This window comes from Aphelocoma coerulescens, chromosome 5, assembly GCF_041296385.1.
Source record: "Aphelocoma coerulescens isolate FSJ_1873_10779 chromosome 5, UR_Acoe_1.0, whole genome shotgun sequence".
Classification (NCBI taxonomy): Eukaryota; Metazoa; Chordata; class Aves; order Passeriformes; family Corvidae; genus Aphelocoma; species Aphelocoma coerulescens.
This window is the reverse complement of record NC_091019.1, coordinates 36,963,647-36,984,468: the sequence shown is the minus strand read 5'-3', so window position 1 is coordinate 36,984,468 and position 20,822 is coordinate 36,963,647. Positions and strand designations below refer to the sequence as shown.

The window sequence follows — 20,822 nt, the reverse complement described above, 5'->3', positions numbered from 1 at the left end:
GGGGGCTGATCTGCTGGAAAGCAGCTCTCCAGAGAAGGACCTGGCGGTCCTGGGGACAACAAGCTGTCCACGATCCTTGTGGCCAAGAAGGCCAGTGGGATCCTGGGATGCCTTAGGAAGAGCATGGCCAGCAAGTCAAGGGAGATGATCCTGCCCCTGTACTCAGCCCTGGTAAGGCCACATCTGGAGTGCTGTGTCCAGTTCTGGGCTCCTCAGGACAAAAGAGACATGGAGCTACTGGAGCAGGTCCAGTGGAGAGCAACAAAGATGATGAGGGGACTGGAGCATCTCTCTTACAAGGAAAGGCTGAGGGAGCTGGGCCTGTTCAGTCTCGAGAAGAGGTTGACTGAGATGGGACCTCGTCAATGTCTATCAGTATCTAAAGGGAGGGTGTCAGGAGGATGGATCCAGGCTCTTCTTGGTGGTACCAAACAACAGGACAAGAGACAATGGGCAGAAACTGGTGCACAGAAAGTTCCACCTGAACATGAGGAAGAACTTCTTTACTGTGTGAGTGACCAAGCATTGGAACAGATTGTCCAGAGAGGTTGTGGAGTCTCTCTCTCTGGAGATACTCAAGAACTGCCTGAACATAAACCTGTGCCATGTGCTCTAGGAAGACCCTGCTTGAGCAGGGAGGTTGGGCCAGATGTCCAGTGGCTGGACCAATGTGGTCCCTGACCTAATCTGTAATTCTGTGATTTTTTTTTAAATTATGTATTTACACAATAGCAATCTAAATATAGTATCTGGTTTGGGTTTGTTCTGTTTTCTAAAAAGTGGACTGCAGTTTGGGTTCCTCTAACATAAGTCTTGCAACTCCTGCAATATATAAGTAAGGTATTCTGCAATTGCAGAATTGTCCTTTAATGCCCATGGAGAAAAAGATCTTATCAGGTTTTATTCATAGTTTTTTATAGTTGTAGGACAGACTTCTGTGCAAAGTAAACCAGAGTGAAAGCATTCAGATTATTTTACCCACAGTCATGACATGTTACTGCCTATATTACCTCACAGCATGTCACAAGACATCATTACATGCTACTGAGTTTTATTTCATTTATTCCAGAATCTCATCAAGGCACTTCAGTATAAGTATGTCAAAAATTTAAAAATCACTCAGTACCACAAAGCTCTTTAAAGTCAGATTTCCATAAATTTGCACAGTACTAAATATTGGCAGTGTTAAGCAAATGAGAGCAAATAAGTACATTAAAGTGGAAACATTACTTAAGCAAAGAGAAGCTATTCTATACCAGTTCTATCATTTTCTCTGTGGTCTGACTTGATTTTTTTTTTTTTAATTAAAGAATGGTTCAAAAGTGCCTGTAGGTAATCAAGAAATTATAAATTAATTTTTAATTCTTATTTTTGCTGGTTCAGCTGGAATTATAGTTCTCCTAATCTCCTGAATTTACCATTTTCCTGCTGTTGCCATAGCAAAATCAGGTAGAACAGGCAAAGCTTTACTTCTTCTTCTCTTTGAACTTAACTAAAAATAATGCTTAATCTATTGGTATGGCTTTAGAAATAGCTTTTAAAAATGTTAATGTGGATTTAGCAGCTGTGGAAACAGAAATATTCTGATGTCAACCTGGAAGTCCTATTTGCCTTCAGCAAAAATGCAATACCTCTGCTAGTTTTCCTTTGGCAGTTCATCCTAGTGCTTTAAGTCTAGGGAGGATGAGGGAAAAAAATGCAAACCTGCATCAATTTATACATCTTGAAGTCAGGTGTTTCTGAGCGGGGAAGGACTTTAGGGCAGCTGGTTTTTGTGACTGGCCAGCCTGTTTCTGTAACCAAGGCAGAATATACCACACTATTTCAAGTGATAATCAGTTTGTATCACTACAGCCTGATGGAAATATCTTTGTCACTGGGTAATTCTGTATAAAAAAGACTTGGTACTGAAAAGCTCCCATTACCATTTAGGATTCATCTCATTTTTCAGGAAGGTGATGCCAGACTTACTGGGTATATTTGTATTTGTGTGTAGTAATATGCAATATCTAACTGAGGTATACTAGTCTGCTGTGCACATACCTACAAACTACAAAGTTACCTCCAGTGCAGAAATACTGAATTATAATAAATGTGATACCTCAAAGGTACAGAAAGACATTTTGAAATCTTTGGCAAAAGTCAGTAGTTGGTCTGGAGAGACCCTGGAAGTTGAAGTAGTTGAAATTGCATAAATGTTCACTGACTGTTTAATGAGGTGCAATTGTTCTCTCTTCCCTCTTACTTATTGATTCTATTTTCCTCTTTTTTTGAGTGTTTTTGGGGTTTGGTTGGGGTTTTTTTATGCCTTTCAGCTAATGATGGTCTAGCTTGAACAGACAGGAAGACCCCCACCTCTTTTGCAAGAGTGCTATAAACTGAGGGGACTGACAAGAATTTTTTACTGTCTATACTGGTCTTCCATTACTCAGTTCAAGTTGAAGGTGTCTTCAACATACTCATTAATCTGTACTAAGGTCAGAGCAGATGGAAACCTTATGTCAGCACCTCTCCTTAAGCTGCATTATGGCTGTTCCTGACAAGTGGATTTCTGTGAGAGACAGCTTTCTTGAGAGGTTCCTGTGGAATTCGGGAACCATTTTTAACTACAATCCTTCCTTACTTTTTGAATGCATGATGTGCTTTGATATTGCAATCACAAATACAGGGAGAAGATTGGAAAATAAGCACTTTAAGAAACAAGATACTTGCAATTTTTGGCTAACAAGGGAGAGGGAAAGACAGCTGGTCAGAACAGATACTAATCACTTAATTTACTTACTCTGAGCTTTTATGCAGCATAAGAACCAAAAAAAAAAAGTGGCCATGCTCAGGTGGAAGTCAGCCAGGTCTCAGAAGAGTTGGTAAAACTCATTGTTCATGACATTTCAAGCTGCTTGCTGAAGCTTAATTTGTCTTTGAAGGGAAAAGTGTTTGTTTTTCTTCTTGTTATTACTTTTATTTTCTGTTAGTTTTGTTTTTGTCTTAAAGGGAACAGAAATTGAACAGGACTAGCAGCTCAATAGGTCACACTTCTCCTGGTTTGTTTGAAATGAGACTGCTAGTACTGTCTTTGATGCCCGTAGAAGTCTCCCAACCAAAAACATTCATTTATCTATTTATCTAGCAATCTAGCAATTGCATGGCAAAGAACAAAAAAAAGAAAGTAGAGGGAGGGAGGGAGGGAGGGAGGGAGGGAGGGAGGAAGGAAGGAAGGAAGGAAGGAAGGAAGGAAGGAAGGAAGGAAGGAAGGAAGGAAGGAAGGAAGGAAGGAAGGAAGGAAGGAAGGAAGGAAGGAAGGAAGGAAGGAAGGAAGGAAGGAAGGAAGGAAGGAAGGAAAGGACGGACAAGAATATGTAGTCCAGCTGTCTTCCACTGTTTTCAACATGTAATTGTATGAAGGAAAATGTTAATACTATGCAATTTTATTGTGTTGCAGACTTCTGCCTCAGTTCTCATCAGGCATGGATTGTAATACGTCACTGGCTAACTCAACTAATCTGCCATTGCTTTTAAAAGTTCACAAATGATAGTATTTTCCTCTGATTCTTCCTCTCCCTCCTTATGGGCTCACTTACATTGCCATGTACATTTTTATGTCTTCCTTTTGGACAGAATTCTGTACATTGGTGGTCAGCCCAGAAAAGTTTGGTGCATAGTAAGCAAAGAAAGCTGAAACGCAGCTGGGTTTAGTGTTGGTATATACTGAGAAGGAGCAAATAACTTGTAAATAAATCTAAATAGCATGAACTTTTCAGAAGGTGCATGCAGTAGAGCTCTGTGTTTAGCTGTATAAATAATTAAGGAGAGAGAAGGCAGAAAGGGGAAGTAGATTTCTTTGCTCATCCCCAGTTATGCACTTACTTCGCCTAATAATGAATGTAACACTTAACTACAGATATTTGTGTTCTCCTAGAGTCTCTGGAACGGTCTCCAACTTTCACCATGTGAAAATATTTCTTCTGGGAGACTGGACATTTTGCAGGTGATACATAAGACTTGTGTATCTCAGGATGCACTCCTTTCTGAATAACAACTAAATCCCAAATTATTTTCAAATATGAAGTGGGGCAGGACCAGTTTGGGTTGAACAGACACTGGGTATATGAATCAACCGAGAGACAAGCTGACGAGCTTCAGGCATTAAAAATAAGTGTGTGCCAGGCACAATTAAAGTTTGCCAGCAGATTGCAAAGGTAGTGGGAATATTCAAGGTCAGAAGGGGTATTTGCCTTCCTTCTGGGTGGGCATCAGGTGCCACAGTAATGGGCAGCAGACATACCACTTCCTTTTTCATCTGTTCCCTGCTTAATACAGATAGGTGACTTACGTTTTGAGAGACAGTAAATTTAAGTACAGCATCACACATAAAATGCTTCTGCCTGTCAATTATGGGCAATAGTGTGTTTGGTAGTTAACTGCTAAGCAGCATTGTGTGGAGATACTCAGTATGATTTACTGTGCAGTCTTCTAATTCTCTGATCTGGGAAGTTGGAAGCACAGATGAGCTGTCCTCCATTTGTTAATTCATCTGTTACATTGTTTGTTTTATTGCATAGTTGTGTATAAGGATTTGAAGATACAGAATTGTCTAATAATTCATTCAAAATGTCTTGATAGCTTTAATGCTGGCTCCAAGATTTATGCTCAGCAAATACTAAATATGCAGGTATATAGAACCTTTATTTATCAACATTTCTGCTATCAAAATTTCCTCAGCAACTTTTCTGATTAGTTTGGTTCTTTTTTGCAACAATTACTAAACAAAAATCTAATGTAAGAGCAGTTCTGCCTCCTTGGTTAAATGCACTTTTGGCATATCCTGTCATTCTGGTGAGCACTGACACCAGATAAACAGCTGCACAGAAAGAAAGGATTGCTGCAAACCGTGAGACACTCACAGATTATTCAGATATCATCTTGCACTGGCCTTAGGATAGCCTGTTACTTCCAGCCCTAAAAATAAACAACTATTAATCACCTAGCGGCAACTTGAGTTGACCAGCACTTGTGGCTGCCTGGACTTCAATCTAACAGTACTCAAAAGCTTTTCTCATGTTTTCTGTCACCCAGCATAAGAGGTAGTTTGCAGCCAAGCATTCCTTTGGGAAGGCTGCTGTGAGTTTAACAGAATGTTTGAAATAACCTCAGTAACTCCTCTCAACACTGATCCACAGCTTCAAATGTGCAGAATCAAACAATAGTGGCCTTGCATCGACAGTCTCTGGAGAGCGAACTAATGGCATAAGGTTTTCTAAGGGAAACTGGGTAACAAGCTCAAGAAGCAACATTCCTTGCCTGGATTTAATCAGAAAGCGGTGCTCTCAGTAACAGTGTATGGAATAGTTCTGCAGTGCAAGCAACCATCTCTGTTCCTTTTTTATTCGAAGAATACCACCATCCTTGCAATGTCTTAACTGGTAAATACAAGTAGCACAATTTAAAATAGAAGCAGCACTGCTTTAGTAAACTAGTCCTCAAATTGCATGTTGTAGGATTGGAAGGGCGTTGCTGTTTTTGAACAGGAACACGTGAATGGACTTGCAAAACAGTGGACACTAAAACTATGTGCTAACCCTGAATTATGAAAGACAAATACACTGATGCCACACCTAATATAGAATAGAATATTAGACTTTCCCCGCCAGAAGGGAAATTTTGTAACTTCTGAAAAAGAAGATGAAGAAATTTTTTCTTGCATTGTGCCTTTTGGATTTTAGGGTTTTTTGGTTGAGCTTCTTTTGTTTAGTTATGTCCCTCATACAGGGTGCCTGAGGTCATTTTGCCCTGTATTGAAATGGTTAACTGATGTAGAATCCTTGTATTTCCCAGAATATTGCATTTATCTCCAAACTACCAAATAATGTACCTGGAACACTTATTATCTCTTTTAGCCAGATACTGGAACTATCTTCCTATACAGCCAAAATGCATTGTTTTCCAAGATGCATACCCAGGTAATCCCCACTAGAGCCAGAAAAAGCCACCAGTGTGCACTTGCAGCCCAGAAGGCCAAGTACCTTGTGGGCTGCATTCAAGGGTGGTGAGGCAGTGTAACAGGTTGCCAAGAGAGATTGTGGATGCACCATCCTTGAGAGTGTTCAAAGTCAGTTTGGATGGGGTCCTGAGCAACCTGATCTCAGTGGGTGGCACCCCTGCTTACAGCAGGGGGCTTAGAACCAGGTGATCTTTAAGGTCCCTTCCAACCCAAACCATTCTATGATTCTGTGAAAAAACTGTGGCCATTATTTCCATGAAACAGTTCAGCAGTATAAGGGTTAAAAATCTCTTTTCTAAAATGTTGATGTGAGTATCATGTTAATTTTCAGTACATCAGCCCAATCCTGCAGTGCAGGCACAGGGTCACCTTGTAGTGTGTCTTTAGAGCACAAAACCTTACTATCTGATGTACAAAGAAAGCATCTACCTGATTTTTGAACGTGCTGAGACTGAAAGAAAAAAATGTTGTACCTTAAGTGCACACAACCACTTGAGAGTTGAGCATCTGGAATACTGCTTAATAAACAACAACAACAAAGTTATATTTTAGTAGATGTTAGGACATGAACCAACAGAAATTGAGAAATTAAAAGTTCACTCAAGGCTCTCTCCTCTTAATGACAAGCTGCCTTGAAGCCAGTATGTGTTTTCTTTCTCACTCACTGCATCAGTCTTCACTTAGAAAGCCTTGATCCTTGTAAATCACTGTAACCTTAATGTTATTTAATCATAGTTTTTAAAAGTTAATTTCCATGAGAACTGTATTTTTTTAAAAAAGCCTAACTTGTCATTGAGGATTATAGAAATCCTTTATTTGCCTGGAGAACAGTACTCAGATCTGAATGAATAAGTGTAAGTGAAGAATGTGTTTCGACAGTTTGTTTATTAAAAATGTATTATGCAGCTAAAAGTTATATTGTATTTATAATATTTTAATGACAGTGACTTGCACAGTTTCTGGTGCAATCTACTAATATGCATTTAAAACTGTGCTATGGAAAATTCTAAAATATTTTAAATGCTCCCTTATGTCCACATAAATATCACTTGATTTCTTTTTATTTCTCAAAATGCCAAAAGCAATTAAATCATATTATAAGCTTGATGAAATACTGCTGTTTGATTTAACAGTCTCATTGCAGAGTTAAAAAGACAACTAGTGTAAAAAAAAGCTCATTAAGATGTAATCATGTCTGAGTGAGGTGTAACTGTAGAGACAGAGGCCTGATATTAGTTTCCATCTACCTTTTTTTTCACCTGACAACTCTTAAATTCCATATCAACTGCATAGAATGCCAGTTTCTGGCATTCATGGAAATGCCTACCTTTCTCAGCCCAAAGAAATTCCCACTTTTGAGTCAAAACCTTGGAAATGGGAGTCTCACAAAATATTAGTAGACTTTGATTTTTCCTTGTCTTCAGTAAAAATAAGACTTCCCCCAGCTACTGTGGTAACATCAAAGCCTAAAGCAGATTAGGTTTTACTTGCTTAATTTTACCTTAAGCAGCATGAAGTGGGTGCCTGGATCCTTGAGACATGTTATGCTGCTAATGTCTGTGTGTGAGGCATGATAACTACTAACAGGTAGTTAGTACCTGTTCATGCCATGGACAAGTTTCCTATTATCTTTAAAAGTGGTCAGAACTTGTTAAACTTTCTTGGACCACATTTGCAAGCAAATTCATTTATTTTTTTGCAGTTGCTACCGTAGGAAATCAGTGTTAAGTGGCTTAAGGGAGTTTGGCACAAAAATATTGCAGCCGTATGGATTACAGGTTAAGGATCAGATTTTTAAAGCAAAAGTTATCATTCAGTTACTTGATTTTTCTAAATACTGGATTTTTTGTTCCTTTCTTTCAACTGGATTTGGTGAAATCAAAGTAATAAGGTGGTGTGTGTGTGTCACTGGATGACAAAATTGTGTGGAGGATTTGGAAACTGACAGGAATAATAAAACCCCACCGTTATCTTTAAATTGCATTCAGAGTTTTTAAAATGAACTGTCTTCATGCACAAGTACCTTTATTTGATTTTTAAACTCTGTGTAAATGAATGGTAGAAAAAAATAACCTTGTTATAAACTTTTCTGAATTAGGGCTGCAGTAGCTGTTTAAGTGGAAAGTCTCTTGCTAATCGAAGTACATTTCTGAGCAGTGGCTCCTAAATGTTTGCCAAGATATATAATGCTGTGTCATCAGCAATAGTAAACTAGTCTAGACGTAAGGAAGTTGGCTGACTGATGCCAACTGACCTTATTCGAAAATGTGGTCTGTAGTTGTTGCCTACTAGCCTAGCTCTGCCAATTTCTAAATTTCTTCCGCTGACACAAATGAGACTTCTACAAGTACACTAAAATAAAGCTCAGTGTCCATAAACAGTAAAAGTTTTATGTATTATTATAGGGGGGGTTAATTATTTTATCTTCAAGGTTTATTAGTACTACAAGTAAAACCTGTTTACTCACAACTGTGATTCTGATGAATGATGTTAAATTGACTTAGAAGGTAATAACTTATTTGTGAGCTTTTGTAATTCCCCTTTCCCAGAAAATAAGTAGTGATGTACAAATGGTAATGCTCTGGTTTCATGCTAATGCTTCATTTTTAAAAAGAAAAACAAGGAGACAAAGCTGGCATTCAAAAGTGAGGGACCAGAATGCAGTCCTTAAAAGACACATTCAGGTGTGACCTTCATAATTAAAATCACCAGCTTTCATAAGATGAATACTTGGCTGAATCCATTTGATAAAATATTTGTTTAAATGCATGCATGTTAGAAATAATAATTCATATGCCAGCATTTTATTATGATGGTCTTTTGGAATTCAAATTATTTACATTATGCTGAGATGCATATAGCATATCTATAACAAATAGACTAAGAATAAATGAAGCTTAAGTTTTATTTATATAAAAACAATTCCAAATTGTTTTACATTTCTGTTCAGTATCAAGCAGTGTGTTGAAAATGCATTTTTTCATATAACCACATGCAAGGCTTTGTGATGGTGAAAAAATCACCTCACAACAGCCACATGTCTAGGCAAATCCTTAGAAGCTGGTATGGACCTCACACAGACATTCCAGAGGAAAAGACATTACTAGAAAGTAGTTTCTCTTGAAGTGAAGTAGTATATGTGTGAGCCTACTAGACCACTTCGATAAATAAATAAAAGTCTTTTTTTTGTTCTAGCACAAAACTGGTTCAACTGGAGGGCAAGTTAAACTCAGATGCATATTTTACTTAGTTGTTTTCATTCCCTTTTTTTTAAAGTGATCCCTTAGTTTGTTGTTGTTGGGGTTTTTTTCTTAAGAGAGAACCATTTGTCTTTGGGTTAACTGTATTTTGCCTTCTGGCTTTACAGTATATCTCTGTGAAACTCCTTTCCAAGACAAAACTCAGTGTCCCACAATTATCAGTGTATTATTTTAGCTATGGGTTTCTTTAAAGATTTGTGTGATTAAACCAATACAAGAGTTCCTCTGAACAACCTGAAATTAGTGCAAACTTGATTTACTTGGAGCAAACAATATTGTCAGATGTTTTATGTAAAGAACTTGTTGAGACTGCAACTATATTTAACTATACTCAAACGGTATTTTTCTATCTCAAATGCTTCTGTTGATTCTTTGAAGGACACCATCTGCTGCCTTTAGTACGTAGACTAAATTTAGTCACCTGTATCAAGCCTAAATTAGGCCTAAAGTAATCCACGAGCTTTTGCTGCTCTCATCTTGCCATGCCTTGGGGTTGTGAGCCTGTCTGCCTCCATTTTGGCACTTCTGGTACTCATACCCCAAGCGCAGCTGAGTTGGCTTTGGCTGCCTTCTAGTCACAACTTCTAATGTCAGTACTGGACAATGACTAAACCGGGATTTATATAATGGTAGCTACCTATTTATTGGTTGATTTTTAAGTAAACTGATGCAACCTGTGTGGACAATTTTCACTTGCTATGTTTATTATGTTCTGAAGGAAGCTTGCTTCTATATTTCCTGTTTATTCTATTTTTACTTCATGGAATTAACCGAAGCTTAGTTACTTGGATTTCTTTTCAGCTTTAGAAAGAAACCCCTTGTAAAAGTAAATTTCTGAAAGCAGTACTTTTCACTGGAATAGCTATAACTACAGTTTTTTATAACTTTTGGACACGTTCCTTCACACCTAAGCTTTTCACACCTAAGAACTAAAGACAGGGGAGAAGAAATACAGGCATATTTTCAGGGATTTATACAATTTTTCTCCAAAAGAAGAAAATCCATAGGAGTCCAATAGTTTATTACATTCTCTGGTTGATTTTCAGTTTAGCTAAACTTTCTCCAGTGTGTCTTTCATATGAAATAAGATAACCTGTCCTGTCTTGTATCTATATAGTTTTAGAACCAATTGGTACATTGAAAGTTTTTCTATGCTTCTCGGAGCTACTGAATGCATCCCCTTCACATAGCAATACCAAGTAAGCATTCTCTCAGTTCAGTTCATTCTCATGTGTAAACCACAGTCAGTCACTAACTTGTTCAGTGTTACAACTGATACAAGAAATCAATTTGTAGCTTTACTTTGTAATTCACAGCACTTACTTCCATTCCTCAGGGTGTCATATCTCCACTTGGGAAGGAGTCAAATTAAAAAGTATGGTTCTTACTTCCAGGTTACATTTCCCTACCTCATCCCCTTATACAAAAAGGTTAAATGTCTTTTCAAATTAAGGCAGCAGTAATTAACCAGTGGCATTGTTTGTGGTTTGCCAACTCTGGGCATTAATGAGAGAGAAATTAGCACTTAGCAGCAGGAGTTCCTGATAGTCAGTGGCAAATGCTTAATGGGCCAACAAGTTAATTTTGGTCTTAAGTACTGCACTTAAGTGTTCCTAAACAAAAGTATGACATGGGTTTTCATGTGATCATACGTTGGGGCCCTCCCCCTGCCGTGGGGTCCTGGGAGAGGGGCCCTGAGGGGAGGCACGGGGTTTCCCTGCCCTGGTCAGCCTCGTTCCCCATTGGTTGTTTTGTGTTCCCCTGCGCGGGCAAAGGACCCTCGGGTCCCGTGATTGCAGCAGTTCCTCGGCAGAGCTCTGGCCCTGCAACTGGAGAAATAAACATCTCTGAAACATCTACCAAGAATCCATCCATATGCATTTCTTTTCCATGGGCCTTGTTGTCTGATACATCGTGTTGCAGTATCTGCACTGTAATAATCATATACATGAGCTTTGTGATATAGACCTATAATAGAACGAATGCCACAGTAGAGTTGAAAAAGTGCAACCTAGACAGCACAGGGCAAACAGTTTTGCTGTAACACCACAGTCAGAAGCAGAATTGATGGATGTTCTCATGCTAAAGATGTACTTGCTCCTGCCATTAACAGTCTGCAGATGTTCTTGTATATAATTTTATTATCAAATTTGGTATTTCTGAACATAATTTTCTAAGCACCTCAGAAATTGTGCTTGAGCTGAGGTGATTTGCTCACAAGACATAAATTAGCCTTTTGAGGTATCTTGAAATAGTAATTTTGTTTAAAATTACAGTTTCAAAAAATAACTAAACAAATTACTTAAGCACAGTGACACATGCATTTTATGGTGGATGGGGGATTCAGACTGCCACACTGCAAAATGAGCCCTTCAAAACTTGGGTGAGCAGCTGCTCATTAGCATCAGGATTTTACCTGGCACATGTGCTCGTAATGAGTAACTACTTGCATACATTTCATACCTTCTGCCTTGCACAAAATAGCCCATTAGAAATGTAAGGTCTGCTCCCTATCTTCTGGGAATTTTTGCTTTTAAAATAATTTTGGTTAGTATGTAAGTACATCCCCACCCAATTACCCATTTCTATGTTTGCTTGATGTGGGAACAGATACGTAGTCTGTGAAGTGACAAAAGTAGGGGCCCCTCCTGGATCAGCAAACTGCTGTCTCACCAGAGGCTGTGAGCATCAGTCCTTGGCCTCACTTGCCTTGGCCTCTCACTCCTGCTTGGGTCTCCAGGCTTGTGGGTACAGTGAGGTTCCACATGTTTTGGCCCCACAGGAGCTTAAGCAAAGGACAGTGGAAAGAAGTCCATAGAACCTGAAATAGTTGGCCAGCCAAACAAAACTTAGGAATTGGTTATAGGCAGCAATGTCCTTCATATTAGCCACTTTTTAGTCTGTGCTGTATTTATTGCCAAATGTGTTAGGATATGTTGCCTAGTACAACCAGATTTGTCAGAGTTTTAACCTTTCGGCTTTTGAATATCAGCTTTCAGTTGCAAAAAGCATATTTGCCAGTGTGGCCTCAACTATGCTGAGGGGTAATTTACTCTGCCACTGAACTGTGGCCACTTGGAGGTTGAAGAGTAGTAGCCATAGACCAAAATGTTACAATGCTCTGCAGCAGTTTCAGGCAAAAGAGTACCGTGTCTAATTGAAACTGCAGGAGGAAGCCACAGGGGTTCCTTCTTCCTTTGATGCCTATTCCATTACACGAGCACATCAAATAGAGTTTTCCCTGCATTGTTGGAAAGAAACCACCCTCATGAAGCAAGCCTGGCACTACCCAGGGCTTTGAGGGCTTGTATTGTCTGCTCAGTGGACATTTAGGTTATCATGCCTCCCCCCAGCTCATATTCATTATAATTAAATGTTAACAAAAATTGGCTGCCATATTGGTTGAGTCCTGAGTACAACTCTGCATATAAACCATTACATGACATTCTACTGAACTTTTTCTTGTACAGACGGTACCTAACAGCTCATCCTGCACTGCTGGTTTTGGCAAGTTCACTACAGCATATAATAAATCAAGGAAAGAAAAAGCTTTTTGGTCTAATGTTGTACAGACTGCTGTAATGTTAGACTACAGAAAGCAGTTCTGTTTTTAGACATCCTTTTACTAACCCAACATTCATAATTTATGATTCCACTGTAAAATTCCTGCAACACTACACCAGAAGTAGTGCTGCCCTTTAATTAAGTGCTCTCAGTAGGAAAAACGTGAAACTGATGTGCAAAACATATCGCAGTACACAGTGATTGATAGTGATTACTTCTTTATGAACCCAGCCTGAAGGTCTGAACTTCCTGATGGGTAAAATAGTCCGTGGGGCTACTTCCTGAGATTGCCTAGTGGGGATCAGTCAGAGTTAGCAATATCTAAGGAATTCCTGAGGCACATTTCAGAGACATTACAGCACAAACTTTCTGTTTCTTCTGAATTGTTCTTTATGCTAATAATTACCTGAATAATAGCTCATTGTAGAGATTATATTTTGAGGATTTGTTGTCACCTTCATGATACTATAATTCGAATGAACTGGGACGTGTGTAAACCCTTGTGTTTTTAATGTCTGCACACACAAATCTAAAAGAGCAGAGTGCATGGCAAAAGAGGTTTCTCTATATGTCGCACTTACTGAATGTTATTTAGTATTTAATACATAGGTATTTTTTACTGACATGTGCAGAAAAAGAAAAAAACTGAAATTTTGATGTGGATTCTTTGAGTCTCTAAATAGCATTCTTATTCATGGAATCAGGTACTATTGACAGCAATCAATTGCACATTCAAAATTTGAAAATTAAATGGAGGTCAAATACTCCCTCCAATTTTGCAGTGAAATTACGAGATTTGTGTTGGAATCACAGAGGTGGGAAATTAAAATTCCCCTAATACTGTTACATAAGTTCACTTTTCCTTTTTGTTTGATAGATTTGGCCCTGGATTAGTCATCTATTGGTATGGATTTATTGAAGAGCTGGACTGCCATCGTGAACGTGGTATCCTGCTAAAAGACTGCTTCCCTACTGATATTGTGACTCTGCGACACAGCATGGCTCAGCGCTGATGTTGGGAGGAAGAGGTAAATCCGGAAGCAATTTTACTTTCCTGCAGTGTAAACTAATGGCAGCATCTGCCCTGAACTTCAGCTGAACTCCTGCTGCCCGCCCTTATGCTACTGCTGCTTTACACAAACATATCAAGAGTTTCTGTTTTGCTTCAGACCTCTGTTGTGATCAGCCAAAAAAGACAGACACAACCCACTCATTATCAGCAGTTCTGTCTCTGTCAAACAGCTAGTTTCGAGATACTCATAATCTTCCTTCCTTCCGGATGGCTTCTTCAAGCATTCTAAACAAAGACAAAAATGCAGAGGCTGAAAGGTGGAGCTTTCAGTTCTTATCCCTGTTACAGAGTCACCTATAAAATTAAGTGCTTTTTATGAATTCAGTATGTGCTAGTGATGTGACTAAAACACCTACAGTGATGTGGAGATTTGGTAAAGACTGTTGTTTTGGGGCTTAAAACAATATAATGCGAAGCTGGTAAAGCCCAAGTGGTAAGAGAGGATCATGGCTGTTACAGTAAATACCCAGATTTTGAGATAATAATTGGTGCATGTGTTTTATCACTATCTGGTTGTTAAAATCAACAATGTAATCCCAAGTTAACAGTTAAAAAAATAGGGGATTTTGAAAGGGGGGTGAAAGTGAAGAACACAGGTTTTATTTTATGTATATAAGCCTGTGAAGTTTGGGGGTAGTTTTAGGGGGTTTAATAAGTATTTTAGTGACTCAAAAATAACTTGTGTTTTGTCTTTTTCTCTCCCTCACCCCCAAGGAATCTATACCTAGGAATTTTTCTCTTAACTCGCTAAGGAAGGAATCTGTCTTGACCCCTCTAGGTAGCAAATTTCTGGCGCACTGAAGTCCAAAAGAACAACGTGCAGGAGCTCTCTATGTGGGGTATTTCTGAAGGAGTTTACCATCCTGGTGTTCAAGAAGGGGAATTTAAAAAAAAAGATAAAACAGTGTTTCATACTGGATCAGTTCCATAAGACAAATAAAGCACACAAATGAACAGAAGTTTCCTGTGTAGTTGTTTTCTTTAAGAGCCTTGTTTTTCTCATGTTAGAACCACCAAGATCAGAAGTTCATTGAGGTGGGTGTTAGCCCTTCTTGAAATTTTGAGTTCGGTCTCTTCTTTTTCCATCCACATCTCCATTCAGAGGGGCAAGATCGGGTCACAGGTTTGTGCTCTCAGATGTTTTTTAATGACAGCAGCTTATTGGGCTTGACACACTTCAATACTCTTTATTTTTGCTAACTGTTATTCAGGAAAGGACAAAATATTTTAAAATGTCAGTGAGAGATTTGCATGTATGCTCATCATGTTCAGATTTTCTGAGAAGAGCTATGGATTCTGTTGTAGAATTTAAGGTGTGATAACAGTCTCCCTAAAGCACAAGTTGATGACCTTTTCCGGAAGGAAAAGGTCTCTAAAACAGTACAGTGCATATTCATCACCTTTTTTTTTAGTTGAGGTGATACTTTGTACACTGTATGATTTCAGAAATCATGTGCAGAGTTTTTACAGTCTTGCCTTGAGTGGAAAGGATATTAATCCTACTCAGGAGTTTTTCAGCTGTAGTTTTCAGATGCATACACAGTATTTCTATTTTTAATTTTTAGTTCTCACCTTAACACTTTCTGGCAAGTTTCAGACAGGAATTTATCATTTTGACTTATCTTTCATTTTCAAGAAAAAATATCTTGGGTCTTCTAGTACTCTGTCCCTTGCTGCAGAGGTAGCCTAGTATAGCCCCACTATAGTGAGGTATTGTTGTATAGAGGTGTTTTCTTGGATTTGACTGTGTTATAGTGAAGAGATTTATTTTAAAAAATATTCAAACACCTGTAACTCATTTATGTTCAACTGTTTAAGGTATCGTGCTGAGCTTATTTTATCTGACCAGCCTTAAGGATTTGCCCGTAAAGATACATAGAAGCAATCTGTGAATGAATGTAGCTGCCTTATGCTGCACACAAGCTACATTTAGGGTGTTACTCCCCCTGGGACTTTAAACTATGGTTTAGGTTAGTGGAATGTGTAAAATCAAGAAGATAATAAAAAAGAAGAAATAACTGAACATTATCATAGTAGAAAATTCAGAAATAATGGTTGTCTGAGTGAAATGGGTTTTAAAGGCAAACGGAATTTGTTTTAGCTACTGCATATGCTTTCTGTTATATGAAATCATTTAAATCAGCTTTTACATGATACACTAATGCTGCATTTTCTTTTTGAATAAATTAAATTTATCTGCACAGATGTGGAAAATTCCGCTAATCTCCATCAAAGCTTTTCTTTATTTGTTTTTACATTAAACAAATTTATGTGGAGACGCACAGATAAATCAGGTTAGGCTTATATTTGTTTATTTATTCCTCTACCTAGTGTTGTGACATACCAGGTTGGAAAGCAGTACAGCTGTCTTTAATCAGAGCTTTCAATTCATCTTCATATATTGCCCACTTTAAGAATCTTTGTATTAGAATGAGAATGAAATTAGCCACGAAAGTCTATATACTGTACTAATTTAATTGCATGCTATCAAAAAAGCTTAGCCACTATGAAAACTATGCTGTGTCACTATTTTAAATGCTGAAAGCAAAACATAGAAAAAAATTAGGACTGTTTTGTTATTACTACTTGTATAATGAAAAAAACCCCTCGTTTGAGTATTTTTCTCTGTTTATCAGATGTAAACATCAATTTAATATTAAAGAGGAAGCACTGCTGTTTGCTTGTGGGTTTTTTCTTGGTTTTGTTTTCTTAAACAATGTTGTGGCCATTAGAACCTTAACATTAAAACCAAATTCAGTTTTATGGAGTATTATGTAGAGTGTGCTAATGAATTATGCCAAGCCAGAAAACAGAAGTGAACATAAAACTGAATGATGTTCTCACTGGCATATATAGACTTGCAAGCATCTGCTCTTACCACCACTGGTATAGGGCCTGTTCTGAGCTTTAGGAGTTGATGTAATTGTATTGAATAGGGAAGCAAAACTTCCTTGTGAGGGAGGAACAACACAATGGTGGGCCACACACTCTAGTATAGGAAGAAAGCGGGGGTTTTACGATTCCTTTATTCTGGGGACACATTATTAGTATGAGTTTCATAATCTTTCCCTAAAGACAGCTCAGAGTAGAAGAACTTTTGTCTAAAGCTGAAGAAAAGGGACCAAATGTCCTATAGTGCTTACCTCACTACATTAATAGTACTGGTAGTTCATGAATAGTTTTCATCCTGTTAGGTTGTATTTGCTCATTCAAAAAGTCATTCTTTCCTGGTATTGGTTTTTGGATTTCTCCACCATCTAGACTACTACAGAAGACTATCAATGTCTCTTTCCATTTGCCACTCAATCATTCCCTTTTAATTTTCCATCTTATTTTAACCATTTCACATTTATTTATTCAATATCTTCCCATTTGCTTGCGTCCTATTTGAAAAGTTTCTACCATGTTTTCTACCACCTGTTTCTGTTTCTGTTACTACATCTGAAGAGTGCTGTTTCCATTTCTGTATACATTTGGACTGACCAACCATCTAAAGCAATTTTGCTCTTACTCTAATTTAAATAGCAGCTCTAGATTCCAAGTAGACTGTCCTCAAATTTCCACATAGTTTTGTAATGCGGAACCATTGTGATGATCTTCTTCATTCTCTTGGTGTGAAACATAGGTCATTTCTGCAAGCTGGGTGTATTTACCAAACAGAGCACACTTAGTGCAGAATAGTCACTCTCTCCTCTATTGAGAGTACAGTTGTACAGAGGACTAAGTTAGTAGTGCCTCTGTGCTACTAGAAAATGCATAGGCAATATTAGGAATTAAAGCAGGTCTTTCATTAAGGAGTCTTGTTTTCTCTGAGTTCATGCCTTGTTTGTGCAGTACTTCTGCAAGGAGATCTGTTGAAGTTAAAGGTTTAGCTTTCCTCCTGTGCCAAAATCTCATTGGTTCAGAGTGGAAAAGATAGGTATGTCCCCATTTCCACATCACAGTCGATCTGGCAAAAGTTTGTACATTCTACAGGTTGTTGTTATTTACCAGGGTTAATAACAATTCCTCAAGGGTCAACAAAAAGTACACAGAATTTAACTTGATTCTTGGTGTTACTTCATCTGATGTAGTCTTACAATAGGTAGCTTCTTCCAAAGGGATCTTCTGCTGTTAGGTGATAAATATGGAGCTAGAGTAACAGTTGTTAGAAACATGTATTTATTATTTTGAGGATGAGATAAACTACATTAGAACAAATGCTGCTCAAGTATTGATTTAATATTACAGAATAAAATGGGAGGCTGCCTGCAAAAACAACAAAAAATCCTCCTATCATGTTATTCTAAGTCACAAAGGGCCATTTGTTGTGGATTTGCAGGTTATTCAGAAATAACCTTTTTATTACATTGACAAAAGAAGAAACCTCAAGGGCTTGCTCTTTACAGTGGTGTGATAGGAACCTAAAGTGTGCCTGTTGAAAAATGAACTAGCTAACAATGGGAGCTTGGCAGCAACTTCACCATTTATAGAGAAACTGTCTATCTGGTACGATCTGTATAAAATAGACCGCTCTTAGGTTAGGGAAAGGTCACAAGTTACACAAAGTTTGGATAGTCTAAATGCGTTACTCAGAACTAACTCTCCTGTGTATAGTAAATATTAATTGAACCTGTATTATTAAAAACATGCCAGGATTCAAAAGATTAAATAAGGAAGATGTAATTATGAGCTACATAATAAACAGAGCAGTTTTAGTTCCCCTTGTATTTTTCACTTTCCTGCTATTGTTTCATATATGGCTGTTATACAAAGAGCAGCTGAGGTCAGCTACTATAAATTATGGGTTTCGTACAATAGTAATCTACCAAAATTATTCCAGAGCAGGATCAAAGAGCTTCAAAAGACTTCTCAAAAACTTTTCCACATGATAAAAAGACACTATTTTGATGCCCTATTTTTATGAGGATTTCTTGGTTTAGAGTTGCATCTTAAGAGTATTCAGCTACTTGCGTTGATATGATGATATTTGAACACACAATATTTGCATAATTTGTTTGCAGCCTCAAATAAGCATGAAATGGTAATATTAAAAAAGCTGGTTTTAAATACATTTTAAAAGACTGGTGTATTTTTCAAGCTAGGTTTTTAAGTTGATCTTAGTAAAAAGATTTTTGTTTGTGTGTTTACTTAAGGAAGCCAGGAAGATTTCAAGTGAAATTTGTTATTTCTTCTGTTTACAAACATACAAATAATATTTGCAATGAAAACAGTTATTAGAAATTATAACATTAATTCTTACTAGCTCTCAACTGGCATCATGTCCCTGCATAGGACACCAGCCTGCCCTCGCTCCTGGCCAGGCTTTCACCTAACGTGAACAATTGCATGTCATTTGCACAGATCCATAGATGTGGCACTGCGATGTCAACACAAAATGAAATGTCAATGCAAGCGTATGGAGACGAAGTAACAGTATTGAAACCATGTCAGTGCATATCTACAGAGACCACGTTACTCTGTCAGTGTGATTTTAGGAAGATCACTTTGAAATGTTAAAATGAAATGAAACTAAGTCAATTAGGTAATAACAATTGAGGTTCAGGGATTAATTGAGGGCCTAAGGTGAAGCCAGTGGCCATTAACCCCAGCTAGTTATTAATTTTAGAGAAATAGAGAAATATCCTTGGCTAAGGTTATTGTCATTATTAGAGAGTTGGAAGGGTTTTTTCCCTACATTGTGTAAATAGTTTTTGCTGTTGCTTTTAATAGTGGTACACAAAAGTGTGGTATTAAAAGGCAGTTAAAGGCATATTAGTGCAAAGTTAAGGATTTTTAGAACATGAATCTAGCCAATAGCAGACAACCACTTCTTTTTTATACAGACATTTAACAGATTTATATTGATGTCCAGCTATCTGTAAACAGACAGATTTACTATAATGTATTTACCTCTGAGAACTTGTTGAAGAAAAATATTATGAACATGGGAAAATGTTCATTTACACAGCAAATACTATTTGCATAGATCAAGTATTCATTATTAAAGCAGACATGTAAATTGGTCAAACAATAACAATATTAAATAATTATTTTTGAAATTACCTAAAAAAGCACCAAGTCAAGGTTATAAACTTTATGCAAATTCAGGATTTCAGAGTATATGACTAGCATTAGGACACAAATGTGTAATATATTATTCTTTTATAATGGCAATGAGAGATGCTTGCCAAGAGCAATGACTCTGTGGTTCAGCATGCTATACAAACACATGAAATCTGTCTGGGTCTCTGTCCTAAGGAGAGAAGTCAGGACACTAGATCGAAGTCATACAGTTGTCCAAATATACACAAATATTAGTTTTGCTGTTAATAAATATCAGGTACCCTTTTTCTTATAGAAGTCCCTGATAGATATTTGCTCTGTATAGGTGTGTTGGTGGAGGTCTTCAGGAAAGGGAAGTAAATCAATGTTTATTCCTGTTGTAGAAGGTGGTATCCCATGTTTAAGTGTTGGTGAGAGCAATGAGACATTTCTGCAAGTTGACAAGTGACAGTGATGTTAAGAGAGCGTGACATGGGAGAGGGGATGAGCTGCATCTCGAGGAGTCCAGGCCCTGCCCTGCTGAGAGCCCGCAGCTTTCAGAACTTGACCTGGGCATACTGGGGCTTCTGTCTCCAATGTGAAGCTGCACAGTTGTGGTCTCGCCTCCCAAAGTGCCTCAGGGGTGCTGAGAAAATTTCTGAAAGGTCTTTGAAACTCCTAGTAGAAGAGTACTATGAAAATGCAAGCTTTATTACCAGAAGACATTTTCCATTACAAATGGTTTTATTTGATTAATTTTTTTCTTTTTAATTTTCTTTTGCTTTTCCATAGTGAGCATTCATGCCACACTCCATTTTGTATTCTGCCACAGCATGATAGCTCCATAATGAGTAGAAAAACATAAAAATTAGTTTGATCAGTTTATTTCCATACACTCTTTAGG

The 20,822-nt window shown here is 37.8% G+C and overlaps 1 protein-coding gene across 5 annotated transcripts in view; it reads left to right on the top strand.

Moving 5' to 3' along the window:
- The window catches only part of CDIN1 (CDAN1 interacting nuclease 1), a 125,753-nt gene extending 110,900 nt beyond the window's left edge, over nucleotides 1–14,853 (top strand). For 4 of the 5 annotated variants that reach the window (XM_069017709.1, XM_069017706.1, XM_069017711.1 and 1 more), the window contains 2 exons: nucleotides 13,700–13,850; nucleotides 14,609–14,853. In XM_069017709.1, coding sequence (XP_068873810.1) covers nucleotides 13,700–13,835 — 136 coding nt within the window. In that variant the 3' untranslated portion in view covers nucleotides 13,836–13,850; nucleotides 14,609–14,853. The remainder of the gene's footprint in view (nucleotides 1–13,699; nucleotides 13,851–14,608) is intronic. The other variant, XM_069017707.1, reaches the window with a different exon arrangement.
- The last annotated feature ends 5,969 nt before the right edge of the window (nucleotides 14,854–20,822 follow it).